Genomic DNA, 19,690 nt, shown 5'->3' with positions numbered 1-19,690 from the left:
ACACAAAGTTTATTCTCATAAATTCGAAATGATTTTCTGATTCTTGTCTTTGATCATCACTCATTTGGATCAAATACATACAAGCTTTACAAGAAAGTAACCTAGTTCAAGTATAAATACTAATACTAATACTACTACTAATATCTACTACTACTACTACTACTACTATTCATAATATTAATAAGAAGAAGAAGAAAAAAAATACTAAAAAAAATTAAATCCACATTTTATGACTAAAATAGTTTTGCAAAGAAATATTTCCCTTTTTATATAATTGTTTCAGTGAAAATAAACAGCAAGTAATACAAAGTAATATTGCACAATATATTGAAAGCAACATGCTGGGAAGGTCCATTAAAAATAATAAGTTATATTACAATTATAAAAGGAAATACTTTGTACAAGGCATATTAAGAACATACAGAAATATTACTTTCAATATAATGCACAACAGCCTATGACTTTCTATTTTAGTTTTCTTATATAAGTATTTTATCTTACTTTTGTACTTTTATTGTTGTTCTATTAGGCACTGGTGTTAATATTACTTCTTATACACTTTTATATTTTTACTATTGTTTCGATTCTTACGTTGTTGTCTACTTTTATATTTTAGATTACTTATTTTACTATTTTATCTTATTTTTATTGTTATTTTACTAGGCACTGGTATTAATATTACTTCATTTATTACTCTTGTTTTGATTCTTATGATGTTGTTATCTACTTTTCTATTTTAGTTTGCTTATTTTACTCTTATTGCTAGTCTATTTTACACTGGTGTTAATATTACTTCTTATAAACTTAATATTTATTACTCTGTTGAGTTTTTTATTGTTATTAATTTTGAGCAATCCCATGCAAAACAATGTCCTTCGGATTCATAAAGTTCTATCTTTATCCTAAGGATTTTTGTTTCAGAAATATTACAATGTTCTCCTTTCAATTCTCATTTTATCCCTCAAAGGCTTCTGTCCTCCTACTGATCAATTAACCTGCTGCTGCAGTTGCAGTTCATACATTCACACATAATTGACAGATTACATTTATCTCCAAAACAGCTGCATACACACACACACACACACACACACACACACACACACACAAACACACAGATTCACAAAACTGACAAAGCTCATTTGATTTATCATAATATGCTTTATCTGAAAAGTAAGTATCTTATCTCCAGATAAAGGGAGGAAAGACGGAGCAATCCGTTCAGTGGTGGAGCAGGAAAGGAGGCTGGAGGGAACTGTAACCACACGGAGGGGGAAACGTGTGGTCCATGTGTCGACTGGGAGAAAAGAAAGACAAGAAAACTGCAGAAGATGGAGAATGTGGCAACAGGAGAACTGAAGGAGAGAGAGCAGCATGGACGGAGGATTCAGAGCTAGCTGGATGGCACCGCATGGAAACCTATAAATGGACACTACTAACTAGTTACCACTACTAAACAGGAGTTGTTTTTTGTGGACTACAGTGTTGCCACTGAGAGAATATTGCTCAAGATTGAGTCTGAGATATACACATGCACATGTATTGTGACTAAACTGTGCATGTGCATGCATTGTTCTTCTGCTGTATTGAAATATTGTTGACTTATTATTATTATGAGGCATTGCGATTACTGGACAAAATGTGGATTCTGAGGTGGGATCTTTAAAAAAAAAAAAGTGAGATCTTTTGATGATACTGATGATGGCGATGCAATCTAGTGGAACCGCTTGTAGCTGCAACAGCAAATAGGGAAGTAGGGAAGAGGAGTGAGCTGGTATAATCCCTCCCCTCCCCTCTAAAGATGGACTCACAGAGACACGCAAGCGTTTTTATTTCAAGACAGAACAGAGTTTGTGTTCAACGTACTGAGGAAGACGAAAATAAAAGAGAGAACAGGTGGATGTAACCGATGGGAAGGAGGAGAGGAGAGGGGGGGTATAGGTACACAGAGGGAGGGAGGGGGGAGTGAGAGGGATGGAGGAGAAGCAGGTGAAGGGGCAGAGGGTGGAGGAAGCTCTGGTTCGTTCTCGTCCCCACTGACACACTGCTGCAGTTAATCCAGATTAGAGTGTCTAAAACAGGTCGGCTAAATCTGCAGGCCAGCCAGCAATACAGAGGCTGCTGTCAGCCCCAATCAGTCACCCTGCACACGCACACACACACTCACACACACACACACACATACACACACACACACACACACACACACACTGTAATAATCTCCTCTGTGCAAACTAGGTGCCACCAGCAGCTCGGCCGGCCGCCACTAACCCCCCACCCAGTCCTGTTAGGACACATAGTCCCAGTTGGAGCACCATACTGTTAAACCATACAGCACCATGTTCAACAATCAGCTGTGGTTTCAACATCCCTCTGAATGTCCTCCTGGTTAATGAGACAGTCCAACAGTGAAACAAACAGCTGTTATCGGTCCACTCTGAGATTCTTCAACCTGCTGAGTCAGCATAAAGCCCAACAGAGTGCTCCAGGGATGACGTATTGTTGTAGGCCAACCAGGAAGTGATCATCTCCCCCTGGTTCCCTCCACTAACAGCCAATGGGATTGTTCCATTGGGTTTTTGGATTATTGCAGAAAATAAGCTCTGTGGCGAACAAACGTTTATGATATTTACACGTTTTGTTCAGCAAGATAATCTCCACTAATGAACACCACTTTATGATTTCTGAAGGACGAGTCGGCGTGATGACATTTAGTCGTCTCATTTAGACACTTGTTAGCAATCGCCTTTTTTAAGACACATAAAGGCTTCAACATTCATACTGGGATATTTACTGACGTATTTTATGTCCTAGAACAAAACATTAAAGAGAACTTAAAGCTGCAGTAGGCGAGATTGGAGCAAATATGATTAAAAAAGTTATATTTATAAAACGGTTGCTATATCGTGACAGTAGTACATGAAACAGGTAACCTGACAAAAATCATGCGCCTCTGTGTCCTCCGGTGCTCCTAACGACATCTGCAAGATTTCACAGACCGGAGGAAAACAAGCAGTAAGAGCTGATCTGAGGTCTGCTGTCCAGCTGCCGTCTATGAGAGCCGGCTGTCAATCACTCGCGAACTCCGACCAAACGGTCAAACTAGGCAGCTCTGATCAAATATGAATCAATATTATGTTACGTTAATGCCTATTTCTCGCCTCAAATGTTTTCAGAATCATCTTGTAGTGTACTGTTTAGCTGTAAAATGAGAAAGTTTGTGACGCCGCCGCCATTGTGAAATCTGGTGAAGGAACGCCAAGTTTCAGTCACATGAACGGAGCACAGCCAATAGGAACACTCGCTCTCTCAATGAAATGACCTGTGATTGGTCAAAGTCTCCCGTCAGAGCCATGAGGAGGAGCAGAAGTTTAGTTTTCTCTCAGAACACTTGAATTACAATATGCTGGAAGGTTATTATGGAATTTTTGCCCAATGATGCCAAAAATATTCTGCCACTGATTGAAGGATTTTGATATGAGTGTTGTGCTGTAATCCAAGATGTTTTCTTCAGTTCTATGGTTTATGATGGCCCTCACCTGATACCCCTCCACAGCTCTTTGTTCTATTGTCTCTTTTTTGAGATTTTTGTTTTTTCTTATAGATCTGGGGATCTCTGATTTATGATGGCTCAAGCCTGATCCTTCTCAAAGCCCCAATCACTATGTGATGAAAATGTATGATATTACTATTAGGTGCTTCGTGATTATATATATGTGTTATATCTCTATTCACTGTGTTCCACCTCTTTTGTGTATTTTGTATTATAAAACAAATATGGCATCTATTTGTATGCCTCACAGTTCTCTACTAGAACTACACTTCCCAAGAGGTGGAGCTTCTACCACCAGGGTGTGCACAGGTGCACTGCATACTGACAATGATTAAAATGGGATTGGTTATTTCTACCAGCCTGTCCATTGTTGAATCACACGTATGCTCTGGTGAAGGTCTGACAGACCGAAAGCTCAGAATAAAACGAAATACTGCAGAGATCTACTGTAAGTGTGCACCCTCATTGTTTGCTGCCTGTTCATACTGGATGTGAGGACATCCCTTCTTGAAGGGATTTCTTTTAAACTTTATTCAACTTTCATTTAAATTTCAAAGTCAGTATCATACAACATGTAACACATTCCTTGACAAAGGGCTTTTTCAGAGTATCTGTCCACATCCTAACATTTATATAGTCCAGTACGTCATAACTGGAGTCCATCTTTGTGGAAAAATGTCCATCTTCATTTGCAATTTTGCTGTCATATATTCTATCGTGTAGACCTGTTTCAGTCAGCGACACCATTACCATCTTTCTAACAATCAGTGGAAGTATGCGTAGTATACATCAATCAGCCATAACATTAAGACCACTGACAGGTGAAGTGAATAACATTGATTATCTCATTACAACGGCACCTGGCAGTTGGTGGGATATACAGTATTAGACAGCAGGTGAACATTTTGTCTTTGAAGTTGATGTTTTGGAAGCGTAAGGATGTGAACGACTTTGATAAAGGGCCAAATTGGGAAATACACTGATAAAATGTGTTTGAAGATGATACCAACCCTAGCTTTAAATGATACTGCTTTTTTTTGTAAAGGATCAAAAGCCAAACGTGTATTTTATAAGAACGTGTTTCTGTTTGTAAAATCTTGATCTGAAAAGCAAACAGTATCTATCTTTTAAATCAATGTTGCAGAGTAGAACCTAAACTGTTTCCCCCTGAAATGTAATGCAGTAAAAGTAAAAAGGAAATAATCCAGTAAAGTGCAAGTACCTTCAATTTGTGCTTAAAGAACCATTTATGAGTAAATCTATGTTGGCAAACTCCCTTGGTATATTTATATAATTTTTCATGTATTTTTATTATTATTGTTTGTAATGTTTTTTTGAAACATGGTGACCTCTTGTGCCAGGTGAGGAAAGGAGGCAGAATCCAGAATGTTTTGTAATTGTATGGGACGATGTATTGTTTCAGTCACAGATCAATCCAGGATGGGGTCACTTTTCCTTCCATCTTACTCTCCATTCCTCAACCTCACAGAGGAACTGTTTCCATCATGGAGGTGAAACGTTTATGACCACCAGCCTCACCATCAGACGTCCCTCTGGGATGCAATGCATGCTGGATGTCTGCACATAAGTGAGATTCTTTCCCAGGTGTATTACAAGAGAGAACAGAAGGCGTAATGTGGATGTGGATCTTCAAAAATGGAAAAAAAGTAAAGCCTGTTGAAGTATAATCACAAATTATTCGCACAATTTTTTTTTTATCTGTTCCTGATTTGTCAAGTATTTAATACTTTTCTCAACATGGGAGTGGACAAATATGCTGCTTTATGCAAATGTATGTATATATGTATTATTGAAAATCAATTAACAACACAAAACAATGACAGATATTGATCCAGAAACCCTCACAGGTTCTGCATTTAACATTAAACAATATGCTCAAATCATAACATGGCAAACTGCAGCCCAACAGGCAACAACAGCTGTCAGTGTGTCAGTGTGCTGACTTGACTATGACTTTCCCAAACTGCATGTTTATCATAAAGTGGGCATGTCTGTAAAGGGGAGACTCGTGGGTACCCATAGAACACATTTACATTCACATATCTGGAGGTCAGAGGTCAAGGGACCCCTTTGAAAATGGACATGACAATTTTTGCTCACTAAAATGTAACGTACGTTGTAGTGTTATTTAACCTCCTTCATGACAAGCTAGTATGACATGGTTGGTACCAATGGATTCATCAGGTTTTCTAGTTTCATATGATGGGTTAAAGAAATTAGTGGCGTTAAACCAAATTTGTGGTAAAGTGTTATCACGTTAGCCCTATTTTAAATAAATAAAAGGCAATAGTAATACTGTTGAAATGCTGCCTGCTGCCAGTGTTTTAGGTCAGTGTTTCTATTGGGAGACAAATGTTGATCCTGGATGTTAGAATAACATGTCGGCAAAGAGAAACGTGTTTCACCAGGTGTAAAAAACGGTAACATATTAAAGTACAGCCATAATACGTTCATGTGTGTGTGTAATGAGTCAGGAGTTGCAGAGTGAGGTGAGGTGTGTCAGTGTAGAGGATGAGTGATTACAGTGGACAGTAATCCTGCAGATGGATTAGCAGGTGGTATTAGGAGGGGGTGGGGGGGTAGCACACTGCCACCTCCGAAACCGTCTCAATATGGAGCAGCAGCAGCTCGCGGAGCCTGACCTCCGTCTGCTTCACCCCCGTAACAACGCTGGACATTGTAAAACACACCACCGGTGAATGGGTGTCACCAAGCCTGCAGTGTTGATGTTGCAACTGCAGTTGTTGTTGAATTTATAAAAAAATAAAAAGTGTGTCAGAAGTTTTCTGCCTGTGGTCAACGCTATCCTTGTGCTATTTCACTCTTACTGTCACCTCTGCAATAAAGATGCAATAAGTATATCTATATTTATAGAAAATGAGCTACTATAGAAACATTTGCTCCAAGGTAATTAGAGCATTTCCCCTGCAGGTGGCATCCTTGTTTATAGAGAATTTATTGATTTACAATATCAAACCTTAAAAAATGCCAAGTCTAGGTCCCTTCTCAGGTTAGGGTTAGGGGTTATTCTCTCTTTCTCTGTGTAGAAATACAAGTTGGTGGTGAAGAGTGAGTGTTCACTGACATCTGGTGGACGTGTCTTTAACGTGACTGTATATTGGAGATGCTGCTGAATAGGCGGCCCTAATGAAAACACAATGGTATGTTTGCCCTTCATTTAAATATGTACAATCATTTTAACACCTAGAGTATTATCTGTATACTATCATGTCTGACTCTTAAAAGTGTGTTATTCATTTTTATCACAATAGACATAAAGTTGTTTTCTTTGGATAAAACATAACTGGGTCATAAATGTCTTTCTGTAAATAAACAGTAAATAAACTCTACCACAGTGAAGAAATACAGTCACTGTCAAGTAAACGTCCTTTTGTATTGGCATCAAAATATACTTAAAGTACTAAAAGTATTCAAATTGCAGAATGGGCCATTTCAGAATAATGTATATGATATCATTGAATTATGATTATTGGTGCATTAATGTGTACATTACTGTTGCAGCTGGTAAAGATGTGGCTTATTTTGTTACTGTATCTGCTGTTAGATTTCACAAAGGGATCTGTCACAGCCCAAACTGATTTTTCGTTGTTGTTATGGTTATGTAAATATAAATATAATTTAATTTAGTTATATTGTTTGTAGGCACGTCATTACAGGGGTTGTATTGTTTGGTTGTAGTTTAATTTGTTTTGTTTTAATTGCATGGTATAGCGCTGTGAAAGATTAAACGCTGACAGATATGGTTTGATACATGAAGAGCATACATTTATTTTATTTCAATAAAATATTGAATTCATATTGTTGGAATTCAGGGCCGGCTTAAGACATAGGCCATATAGGCATTCGCCTAAAGGGCACCACCTTCTGGATGCCCTCTGAAAAAAAATAAAAAACTGGGAAATGCACATATTGTAATCAAGCAGAAACTGTGGAACATGTACTGATACACTGCAGGAATTACAGTATCCAGAGGAATCACCTTTCACAAAACATCAGGACTTTTCATTGTCAGGTCTATTGGGGGAATACAGCGGATAACATATACTGTGAAATTATTCAGTTTTTAAGAGAAACTGATTTAGTTAAACGAATCTAGAGTTTTTCCTCATTATTATTATTATTATTATTATTTTTTAAGTCAGAGTAGTACATTGAAAAATAAAAGTCATGGTATACCATGTCGAAAAGAAGTCAAATGTCGTAATTTTTTTTAAAAGTCATAGTATAGTATGTCGGAAGAAAGTCAGAATATAGTATGTCAACAAAAACTCACAGTATAGTATGTGGGGAAAAAGTCATAGTATGTTGATTGAAAAGTCATAGTATAGCATGTCAAAAAAAATTGGAAAAAGTCATATTATAGTATGTCAAAAAACATTAAAAAAAAAGTTATATTATAGTATGTCAAAAAACATTAAAAAAAAGTTATATTATAGTATGTTGGAAAAAAAATTAAAAAGTCATAGTATAGTATGTCGAAAAACATAAAAAAAGTCATATCATAGTATGTCGGAAAAAAAATAAAAAAAAGAGATAGTAGGCCTATGTCGAAAAAATAAGTCACAGTATATAGTAGTATATGTAGTTTGTCGAAAAAAGTCATAAAAAGTCATAGTATTGTATTTTGAAGTAAACAAAAAAAGGTCCTAGTATAGTATGTCCAAAAAAGTTAAAAAAAAATATATATATATATATATATATATATTTGTATTATTTTTATTTTATTTTATTTTATTTTATTTTATTTCTTCTTTTTTTTAATTTTGTTTCTGCACAATCTCCTGCTCCACACTCCAGTCCAGATGGTGGAGGTAATGCACCTCTAAGATGGTTTGCAGAAGAAGAAGAACCTCCTCCCAACCCGGATGTTTTGCTTCATGACAATCTGGTTCCCGTTTGGTTCTCTAATAAATCATCCATGATTTAGCCAAACTAGTCGATTTAAAACCAGACAGAAATAAACCAGACACTTTGAAATCTTCTTCCAGATTAAATCAGATGTGTTATCACTGGATGAAGCGTTAATCTCCTGTGTTTTGCAGCAGAACAGTCATGATCAGAGTTACTTCTTGACATGACAGTGTAGTCTTCCTGCTGCAGGATGCTCAGAGAGTCGTTTCCCTTCTCGGAGGACAGCTTCAGCCGCTTCCCGTCGCAGAGCAACGTGTACGGGCTGTGTGAGGCCGGCCAGCAGCAGCTGTTAGCGGCTACTCTCAAAGGGAAGGTGGTCTGTTTCAGGTACCAGGAGCTGCAGCACAAGATCAGACCTGTAGCCAAGGAGGTCCAGTTCACCTACATCCCAGGTACTCACAGTTCACCTACATCACAGGTACACACAGTTCACCTACATCACAGGTACTGTTAGTTAACAGGAGGTCCAGTTCACCTACATCCCAGGTACACACAGTCCACCTACATCCCAGGTACTGTTAGTTAACATGAGGTCCAGTTCACCTACATCCCAGGTACACACAGTTCACCTACATCCCAGGTACTGTTAGTTCACCTACATCCCAGGTACACACAGTTCACCTACATCCCAGGTACTGTTAGTTCACCTACATCCCGGGTACTGCTAGTTAACAGGAGGTCCAGTTCACCTACATCACAGGTACTGTTAGTTCACCTACATCCCAGGTACTGTTAGTTAACAGGAGGTCCAGTTCACCTACATCCCAGGTACTGTTAGTTCACCTACATCCCAGGTACTGTTAGTTCACCTACATCCCAGGTACTGTTAGTTCACCTACATCCCAGGTACTGTTAGTTCACCTACATCCCAGGTACTGTTAGTTCACCTACATCACAGGTACTGTTAGTTCACCTACATCCCAGGTACTGTTAGTTCACCTACATCACAGGTACTGTTAGTTCACCTACATCCCAGGTATTGTTAGTTAACAGGAGGTCCAGTTCACCTACATCCCAGGTACTGTTAGTTCACCTACATCCCAGGTACTGCTAGTTAACAGGAGGTCCAGTTCACCTACATCCCAGGTACACACAGTTCACCTACATCCCAGGTACTGTTAGTTCACCTACATCCCAGGTACTCTTAGTTCACCTACATCCCAGGTACTCTTAGTTCACCTACATCACAGGTACTCTTAGTTCACCTACATCCCAGGTACTCTTAGTTCACCTACATCCCAGGTACTGTTAGTTCACCTACATCCCAGGTACTCTTAGTTCACCTACATCCCAGGTACTCTTAGTTCACCTACATCCCAGGTACTGTTAGTTCACCTACATCCCAGGTACACACAGTTCACCTACATCCCAGGTACTCACCTGAAAACCATGCTGCTTTATACTGACAGCTGCAGTCCCATTTTACAGACTTATGAAGCTTATGCACTTTTTCTTTTGCATTGTTTACTACCCAACAGTATATACAATTTGTATACACTGACAGGAGTCATTTCTCTACATCTAGATCATATATATTAGATCATTATATATAAACAGAAAGGCGAAGCATTCAAATACTGATCTGGAGGTCAGTTACCATGGCAACGGTTGAATCTTCGAAGCTTCGAAGCTTCGAAGCATTCAGGTCAGCCCTAATTATATTATATATTATTACACCAGTCATGTTGATCAGTAAGCTTTGATTCCTTTAACTATAGTACTTTTGGCTGTATGGCCTACTATGTGTATATAGCCAATGGCTTTAACCCTTATTAAAATCATTATAATTCACTATTGTTTTTAGTTTTGTCGATATCGTAATTAATAATTACTATTATTATCATTATTTTTTACTTTCTTGTATACTTGGAAATGTAGTTTCTTTGTTTACTTAGTTTTTTGTGTTTATTTGTAATTCTTTCACTTACAATTATTGACGGATGCACTGCTATATATATATATATATATATATGTGCAGTGGTGGAGAAGTATTCAGAGTCTTTACTTAACCCTCTTGAGACCAGAGATCCCGACCAACTTTACTGGCTTTAAGAGGCTCCAGCAGGTTCAGTTTTAGAGCTAGAGTGAAGGTACAGATATCATATGAAACAAGAAAACCTCATCATGCTACCTTGTTGGGAAAGAGGTTAAATACCGCTCCAAAGTTGGGCCAAATTTTGGCGAGGAAAAACTGGTATGGCCATTTTCAAAGAAGTCCCTTGACCTCTGACCTCCAGATATGTGAATGTAAATGGGTTCTATGGGTACCCACGAGTCTCCCCTTTACAGACATGCCCACTTTATGATAATCACATGCAGTTTGGGGCAAAAAAAACATGCCGTTTTTTGAATGCAGTATAAATGTTATTTTCTCCTATTCTAAAATGGTGTATTTGAATATGTCTGCATACTGGGGTCCCTAAACAGTCTTTGAATTACATAAACTGGATATCACTGTAAAGCTGAGACTCTTAAGGATCCAATGAACCCAACTGTATTATAATGTGTGATGATGGTAGTCCCCATAGTAGCCTATAACAACTTGACACACAGTGCTGAGCTGCATCTCAAATTAATCTTCAGGTTCCCAGCTTTCAGATGATGTACACCACTTCTATTTGACATCTACTGTTGACCTGCTATCTCCCCCTAAAGGCCTCCTGTACACCCCTAAAAAAGACAAAAAACGGTCTATTGTGGGTCTCAGAGGATTAAAGGTCCCATATCGTGCTCGGACCACAGGAAGACTAGCTGGTGCCATTGGTATTAGCTAATGGGGATCCTTTTTAAATAAATAAATAAATAAATACCGCAGTGGGGCTGTTCCTCTCTTGCAGGAAGCACCACATAATGTAATGTTTGGAAGTCTTTTTCCAGATGTGCTGAACAGTGACAGCTCCTGTCCTCCTCTCTAGTCCTAAACTGCAGCATGCTAAAGTCAAAATATTCCACATGATGAAGAGGGAATGTGAAGCGCACCAATTCATGAGTGGCCAATTTAATTTTATTGTATTTAATTTCCTCCTCATAAATTAAATATAGGGCAAGACCTGAACGTTATGATAGCTGTTACAGATTCAGCCTCTTCATAAATGCAGTAAATAAAAAAGACAAAGAGATAATGTGCATTGAACTCGGTCTGTTTTGGATTAGTGTATTCATTTATTGGGATAGTAACTATAATTATTGAAACAACTGATTCATGATCATTTTACCTTTATCTGTTATTATTGTCAACAGTCTTCTAATAAGGTGGTAGTATGAAAGATAGCAAATTTCAATTAAAATGTATTACCTGCCTTAAATAATCTCACTACAGCAACAAGTCATGGCCCAATCAGTATTTGATGTATTAAGTATGCTAATCAGAATTCTTTTTAGTAATGAGGTTTTTGTAACTTTAGTCCTGAAACTTGTTTTCTTCCGTACATGTTGGTCGTTGGTTGATGCCGTCTTCTTTCTCTAGTCGATGCAGAGATCGTATCAATTGATGCCTTCAACAAGTCTCCACCGAAGCGAGGCCTGGTGGTGGGCATCACATTCGTTAAGGTATTTGCACATATTGAAGTGGACAAGTCATAACATGTGTATACTTTACTATAAGGGTTGTAAAAGAACTGTTGCTAATGGCTGAACTCCTGCAGGACTCTGGTGATAAAGCCACGCCCTTCCTGAACATCTACTGTGACTATGAGCCCGGATCAGAGTTCAATCTAGAGTCTATTGCACGTGAGTGAAGCATCATCCTGTTTATGTATTTATGACTGAAATGGCATGCCATAGTCCTGAAGTGTACAGCGCTTACTCTGACAGATGTTTTTCATGCTGATGTTCGTGTGTGTCTCTCAACAGAGAGTTGCCTGAATCTGGAGTTGCAGTTCACGCCCTTCCACCTGTACCACACAGAGTGAGTTTGCTGCTGCTGCTGCAGAGCTGTGATACACTGTCAACGAACAGCATTTAACTTTGGGGTTCACCCATCAGTCTCACAAAGATAGCTCAAGTTCACACCTCAGTTGGCATGGTAACTAACTGTCGTATATGCATACTGTCTTAAACGGCAGTAAAAAGTAAGTAGACAATCTAAAACAATATAAAAGAAAATAGTTATAATAAAGACAATGATTATAAAAAATAATTAAATACATAATAAATAGATATAGGCAGTCTGCATGTGTAATATCATTAAACACATAATGCAGCTCAAAGTGCAATTATGCAGTCAAAGGTTAAAGTGCATCTAGTCCATGTAGTTATGGAAGGGGATAAGTTAAAACATACAGTACTGCTTTTAGTATTTGATAAATGTATTATTTTCACTTTTTATACAGTGAGAAGTTTTTGGTGCTGCACTTAACTTTGACCGTACTGAATCATTACTTTTATTGCTGCAAGGAATTGATTTTGCAGTGATGTCAATAATTTTACCACATCTCATGTAATATGCAGCTCTGAATCTGTTTCATCCTCGTATTCATGAGTGGGTTTCAGTGTCGTCATGTTGTCAGTCAGCAGCTTCTGTACCGACGCCGTCTGACAGAGAAAACCTGACCGTGTATCTGGATGGTAAAGTTCAGTGATCTTTTCTCTCTCCGTCAGAGTGCAGTGTGACGATGGAGGCAGAGAGACGGTGTTTCTGCTCAGCGGTCACGACCAGAGGATCCACCTGTACAAGGAGGTCAGATCAGAGACGGGGAGCCTCTGGGAGTGCGTGTGGGGGGGTATTAAACCAACATTTTGTTTAGGCATTTTACAAGTAAATATGGCAAAAGACCAGAACACTAGAATTATTAACACAAGATTCATTTCTCAAAACAATCAAAGCTGTTGTAATGCTTTCGAGCACATCACATGATCTTCTTCAATAGACTGAGTTTGCCCAGTTTTTATAGAAATGCAGATGTTTGTGATCTTTAAGTACTCCCCGTCTACGTTAGAAAAACAACAAGATTCATTGTTCTGTCAAAGAGAAGACTTTTGGGTTAAAAGGGATGAAAGCTACAGGAAGGCTTTTTTTTCCGGGCAAAAGAGATAAAACAAGATGGTAATGAGTTTTGCATATCTGTGGGAGACGTTGATTCATCATTCAGCCTGACTCTCCTGTCTCCACAGAACGCCTCCCTCCACCAGTTTGAGGAGCAGCCGGTGGAGAGACTCTTCCCTGAACTGCAACAACTGCCCAGCAAGTTAGTCTGAGGTTCCTTTTGCTCTAATAGTTCTGTATTTGTTATCACCAGCCGCGACCGCAACAGACACGCTGGTGTTGTTTTCACCTTTTGAGTCATCACGGCTAAATGTGGTCCTGGAGACGCCTACTGTAGCGGGAACTACCACAGAGGAGGTTTTGAGATGTTTATACACTGATCAGCTATAACATTAAGACCACTGACCGCTCATTGATGCACGTGGGGAGCAAAGGCTGGCCCGTGTTGTCCGATCCAATAGAAGAGCTACTGGAGCTCAAACTGCTGAAAAGTTAATGCTGGTTCCTATAGAAAGGTGTCAGAACACACAGTGAGGAGCAGTTTGTTGCGTACGGGGCTGCGTAGCTGCAGACCGGTCACGGTGCACCGTGCTGACCCGTGTCCACCGACCAAAAGTGCCTACAATGGGCATGTGAGCATCAGAACTGGATCATGGAGCGAAGGATGAAGGTGGCCCGGTCTGATGAATCACGTTTTCTTTTACATCATGTGGAGGGCAACGAGTTGGAGGTGTCAACTCGGCCTCCAAATTCTCCAGATCTCAATCCAATGGAGCATCTGTGGGATGTGCTGGACAAACAAGTCCGATCCACGGAGGCCCCACCTCGCAACTTACAGGACTTAAAAGATCTGCTACTGACGGCTCGGTGCCAGATACCACAGCAGACCTTCAGAGGTCTAGTGGAGTCCATGCCTCGACGGGTCAGGGCTGTTTTGGCGGCAAAAGGGGAACCTACTCAATATTAGGCAGGTGGTCATAATGTTATGGCTGATCGGTGAAAGCTGAATGCAAAAAAGTGGTAGTTCAGTTCTGTCCCTGTCAAAAAGAAAATACCTAAATGTAGCTGAATGTATGTATCATCATAACTCTCTGTGTGTATTGCTTGTGTTTCCCCTCCCTCCATGCAGTGTGCTGTGGTTGGATATGTTGAGTATAGCTGGTGGCCGGCGACTCTCAGCGTTTGGCTGTCAGAATGGCTGCATTGGACTGGCTCTGGTCAACCAGACAGGACCAGGTGAGAGAGACCGAACACAGAACAATCACTGTCCTCATATTGCTCACACCGTAATTATGAGCATCCAAGTTCGAAAAAATGTTTAGCCTCCTAGTTGTAATTCAGTGAAGTTGGAGGTATCAGGAATCTACAATATATCCCACGTCAAGAAAAGAACTACAAACCTTTGACAAAATGGCTGCAAAGTCTCCATCACTGAATAAAACCCAATATTAACACTAATGTTATTGATTCAGTTAATTTAAAATGAGTTAAACATGTGTGTCTGGTTTACAAATACGTAACACAGCTAAAGTAGCACATTTTGGCTGTTTAAACAGTGTGACTACAAGGCCAGCAGGGGGGGAAACCATCTTGGAGTAATGTTTGAACAGTGAGAGGTTGTACTTGGTGCTACGACCTCCAACAGCCTTTGCTATTGGTTAATCCCATCGAGACCCAATCAGGAGCACACTATAAAGCACCCATTGCTCATCTGCCTCTTTTACTCTGCCACCTTCAGTACAGACAGAACTCAGCGAAACATCTGTCACCCTCTGGTGTCTCTGAATAGTACAAAGTAAATAGAATATTACAAAGTAAATAGAAAGTTTCAAAGTAAATAGAATAGTACAAAGTAAATGGAATAGTACAAAGTGAATAGAATATTACAAAGTAAATGGAATAGTACAAAGTGAATAGAATATTACAAAGTAAATGGAATATTACAAAGTGAATAGAATAGTACAAAGTAAATAGAATAGTACAAAGTAAATAGAAAGTTTCAAAGTAAATAGAATAGTACAAAGTAAATGGAATAGTACAAAGTGAATAGAATAGTACAAAGTAAATGGAATATTACAAAGTGAATAGAATGTTACAAAGTAAATAGAATGTTTCAAAGTAAATAGAATAGTACAAAGTGAATAGAATATTACAAAGTAAATGGAATATTACAAAGTGAATAGACTATTACAAAGTGAATAGAATGTTACAAAGTAAATGGAATTTTACAAAGTAAATAGAATGTTTCAAAGTAAATAGAATGTTACAAAGTAAATAGAATGTTACAAAGTAAATAGAATGTTACAAAGTAAATAGAATGTTACAAAGTAAATAGAATGTTACAAAGTAAATAGAATGTTACAAAGTAAATAGAATGTTACAAAGTAAATAGAATGTTACAAAGTAAATGGAATATTACAAAGTAAATAGAATATTAGAAAGTGATTAGAATAGTACAAAGTACCACGAGGAAGATGTCTTCAACGACACACATCTCCTGCTAACTGCTAGGCTGGCTCCTGTCACTCAGGCTGCACTACCTAGTTAGCTCTAGCTGCAGGATGACTCGCTATCTAGTTTAGCACTAGCTAGCTAACACAACCTCCACTCGCTGGCTCGATCGACAGTGGTCAAAGTGTAATGTATGTTCAGAGTGGACTTGAAGAAGCACGTTTTACTGTACTACACTGAAGCTCAGGCTGTCTTTCAGCTGTAATACTGTACGTATAGTATGTTGATCAGAGGCCCTCCAGCTGATGATGGGGTTGCTTCTTCTCTCCCTGACTGAGGTGGGTGAATGAGGGGGAGACTGTCGGATGCTTGTAGTCTCACCAGTCTCTATCTCCCGTTCTCTCCCTCATTTCACCAGTAAAGAGGAACCTAGAGGTCAAGTTTCCACGTCAAGAAAATGTTCTATCTTTGTATAATGTCCATCTTGGTTCTGTATCAAATGACTACAAGATTCAGCAAACATGATATTACTGTAGGACTATTCCCAGGTGTGCTATCTATTTTTATCAGAGGTTTTGCAGAGCTGGCGGTTCCAGTTCGACAGTCCGATCTCTTCGGTGCTGCTGTTCCCTCTGAGCTGCCAAACTGAGCCCAACGGTGAGAAAAGTATGTTACTGCTCTGTTTTAGTTTCACATCTTCAGTGTTCCTGTCCGTCTCTGTGGACAAGTCTGGTAAAAATCAAGGATTTTGATTGTCTGTGTCTTTTCTTTGTTCAGGTGTGGAAAAGGAAGGCTACAACCTCCTGGTAACCAGTACTATAGAGATGGCAGTTGTCTACAGGTCAGAACATAGAAGAGATCAGGGGAGTAATCATTATCTCTGTGGTTGAGAGAGTTGCTCTCGGCTGAGCTCAGAACATGTGTGTTATTTGTGTTTTCTCAGAGACGTCCAGGAGCGAGGCTTGTCCCGCTCGGTGTGCCTCTCAGAGAGTGACCAGTGGGACGCGGTGCTCTGTGCTCTGGTCATTGACCTGGACTTTGACGGGCAGAAGGAGGTGCTGCTGGGAACATACGGGCAGGTGAGAGCTCCTCCTAACCCAGTACAGTGTCTGTGTTCATGATGATGAAGGAACATGTCACCCAGTGACACAGCGTTTGTCACTGATGTGTTTTTTACTCGTTTATGGACAATGGAGCTCTACGGCACAGAGGAAGAAGATATATCAGGCTTTCATACACACACTAACACATACTCATGCTATTTTCAAATGGTAAAGAGTTAACAACTCATCTTCCTAAGATCTCAACTGCTCAAGGGGTTGAGATAGAATAGCACATTGAAAACCTAGTTTCCAAGCTGAAACTTAAATCAAGTGCCTTTTTTAGAAATAAATCTCCTTTTTTTTTTTTAACCGTTATTGGATTACTGTGATCTGTTCCATTTTATCATCGTCCCTCCCGTGGAAACACCTCCACCTCGGACACTACTACAATTTCTTCAGTAGTTTTTTTTTGACGATGGTATCTCTGCCTTTCTACCTTGCAGGAACTTCTCTGTTACAAATTCCAGCCAACAGGAAGAGGACAAGATGGACAGTTTCAGTTACAGTGGAGGAGGAGCTTCAAGAGTCCTTTGCTGTCCATCATCTACTTAGACTTGACCGGGGACGGTCTGAGAGAGCTGGCTGTCCTCACACTAAAGGGACTGCACATCTTGCAGGTATGTAGCAGAGAGCTGCGTTACAGCATCCAGAGTCTCATGACCACGCCCCCTTTTGGGGGAAACCAACCCCGTGTCTCATAGATGGTAACAGAGGAAACAGAAGAAGTTGAAACATGTCTCCAAACTTCTACTTTAAACAAACCGCTGATAGTTATATTAACGCTACGCTGAAGAGCTGCTGTGTAGTTGGTTGCACCAACAATAAATCCAAAAATCTGTTCTCCTGCCATGTCCTAAAAAACCAAACCATGCTCTTGAAGTGGAGAAAAGCTATTTTATTTCTAATGGAGTAGTGACTTGAAGCATAAGGTAGTTGCTGACCTCTACTGGCCACCAGGAGAAATTACAGCAGAACTGATTTTACAGTCTCTTCTGCTCCTTTTGTTTGTGGTGGCCTGTAATTGTCAAAAACGACCCATTTCCACATAAGAACTAAGCTTGAAAAGTGAAAGAGATCCAACACAAATATCAATTAAAGACCAAATACTTTAATAAAATGCTTTTCTCGATTATATTATTAAATGAGTTTTTTCAGTCAGTATGTGAAGCCTCTTGAAGCATCATTCTCTGTCACTGAGCAGTTGAAGTTGGCCAACAACTCTAACAAACCCCAAAGAGAAATGATTCCTGCTGTTAAACAATAAACATCTCACTTCATGCACCGTCAGCGTTGTCGCCCTCACACATCCAACGCCAGCTCAACACAGAGCACTCATCACCGCTTTTACTTCCTCAAATCTCAGACAGAAAATGGTGCAAGTTCAAATATAGAGCTAAAATATAAACTAGGGCTGTCAATTGATTAAAATATTTAATCACAGATTAATCACACATTCTTTATCAGTTCAAAATGAACCTCAAAGGGAGATTTGTCAAGTATGTAATACTCTTATCAACATGGGTGTGGACAAATATGCTGCTTTATGCAAATGTATGTATATATGTATTATTGGAAATCAATTAACACAAAACAATGACAGATATTGTCTAGAAACCCTCACAGGTACTGCATTTAGCATAAAAAATATGCTCAAATCATAACATGGCAAACTGCAGCCCAGCAGGCAACAACAGCTCTTGTTTGGAGCGTTATTTAACCTCCCTCATGACAAGCTAGTATGACATGGTTGGTACCGATGGATTCATTACGTTTTTGTAGTTTGATATGATACTAGAAATTAGTGGCGTTGAAACAAATTTGCATTAATATCACGTTAACTTTGACAGCCCTAGTCTTTACATATTGTATATCTAATTTGATGTTGTGTTGTCTTTTCAGCATACTCTTACCGGCACTGCTGATTTGGTCCTGGAGCGGCTCGCCCTCAGGTTGTCGGCACTCACAGCTGGCTCTGAGCCGGAGTCAGCGAAAGCGCAAGATGCTGAGGAGAAAGATGCTCCAGCTAAGAGAGAGGAGTGTACTGCTCAGACACCATCAACTTAAGAGAAACTGTGTGCAGGTCCTGATGGTTCAGACTGAAGCCTTTACCTTATTTACAGGTGGAACATGAAGGATTTTCTCAGGTTGTGTATTCCTGAACATGACGGACACCAACATCACATTAACCACCCAAAACAGACTGAATTCACTGAATGTAGGTGATGATAAAGGAAACTGATCGTACACTCTCTACAGCACATTATCACCCCATCCGTCATTTACAGATAATAAATCACATTTAGATCTACACACTTTCACTGTTGTTGTTGTATGTTGGCTATTTATCGCCTGTGTTCTTCCTTTTCTTACTTTTTCAGTGCTTTTGCACATCTGTCTGTGTATCTGGAGTTCCTACTAACCCATAAACTGTGAAATAAGACGACCCAGTCAGTTTATTGTGGGCTGTCTAGATCAGAAAACATGTGATTCAACAAGCCGTTCAGATGAGGCTCCCCTTCCTATGTCACATGTAGACTCATTGAATATTCACGTTGGTTATAAAACCCTCTAACAGCGAGCCGGTATCGATGCTGACTTACTGGCCTCGTGCAGCAGCGTTTTGTGTTTGTCATGGAACACACTCCGTAC

General features: G+C 39.4%; 1 protein-coding gene across 3 annotated transcripts; it reads left to right on the top strand.

Moving 5' to 3' along the window:
- The first annotated feature begins 3,402 nt into the window (after positions 1 to 3,402).
- On the top strand, positions 3,403 to 19,481 carry kptn (kaptin (actin binding protein)). 3 transcript variants are annotated; one of them, XM_037749556.1, is made up of 13 exons: positions 3,403 to 3,998; positions 8,674 to 8,895; positions 11,970 to 12,052; positions 12,148 to 12,232; positions 12,356 to 12,410; positions 13,103 to 13,181; positions 13,616 to 13,689; positions 14,617 to 14,723; positions 16,509 to 16,604; positions 16,716 to 16,779; positions 16,882 to 17,017; positions 17,485 to 17,658; positions 18,941 to 19,481. In XM_037749556.1, exons 2-13 carry the CDS (start codon positions 8,694 to 8,696, stop codon positions 19,103 to 19,105), a joined length of 1,320 nt encoding a protein of 439 aa, XP_037605484.1. In that variant the 5' UTR covers positions 3,403 to 3,998; positions 8,674 to 8,693; the 3' UTR covers positions 19,106 to 19,481. The 3 variants fall into 3 exon arrangements, with proteins under 3 accessions (XP_037605484.1, XP_037605483.1, XP_037605485.1); XM_037749555.1 differs by lacking the exon at positions 3,403 to 3,998 and having other exon boundaries at positions 8,496 to 8,895; XM_037749557.1 differs by lacking the exon at positions 3,403 to 3,998 and having other exon boundaries at positions 8,497 to 8,895; positions 16,509 to 16,595.
- Positions 19,482 to 19,690: the final 209 nt, after the last annotated feature.

This window comes from Sebastes umbrosus, chromosome 17 (assembly GCF_015220745.1).
Source record: "Sebastes umbrosus isolate fSebUmb1 chromosome 17, fSebUmb1.pri, whole genome shotgun sequence".
Taxonomy (NCBI): Eukaryota; Metazoa; Chordata; class Actinopteri; order Perciformes; family Sebastidae; genus Sebastes; species Sebastes umbrosus.
The sequence above is the reverse complement of the archived record's forward strand: the minus strand, read 5'-3'. Positions and strand labels throughout refer to the sequence as shown.

Bases quoted from the DNA above. Each gene is read 5' to 3' on its own strand.
- kptn (XM_037749556.1), top strand. From the start codon at position 8,694: ATGCTCAGAGAGTCGTTTCCCTTCTCGGAGGACAGCTTCAGCCGCTTC. The intron at 12,053-12,147 runs GTATTTGCACAT...GAACTCCTGCAG, and splicing joins TGGGCATCACATTCGTTAAG to GACTCTGGTGATAAAGCCAC. The intron at 13,690-14,616 runs GTTAGTCTGAGG...CCCTCCATGCAG, and splicing joins CTGCAACAACTGCCCAGCAA to TGTGCTGTGGTTGGATATGT.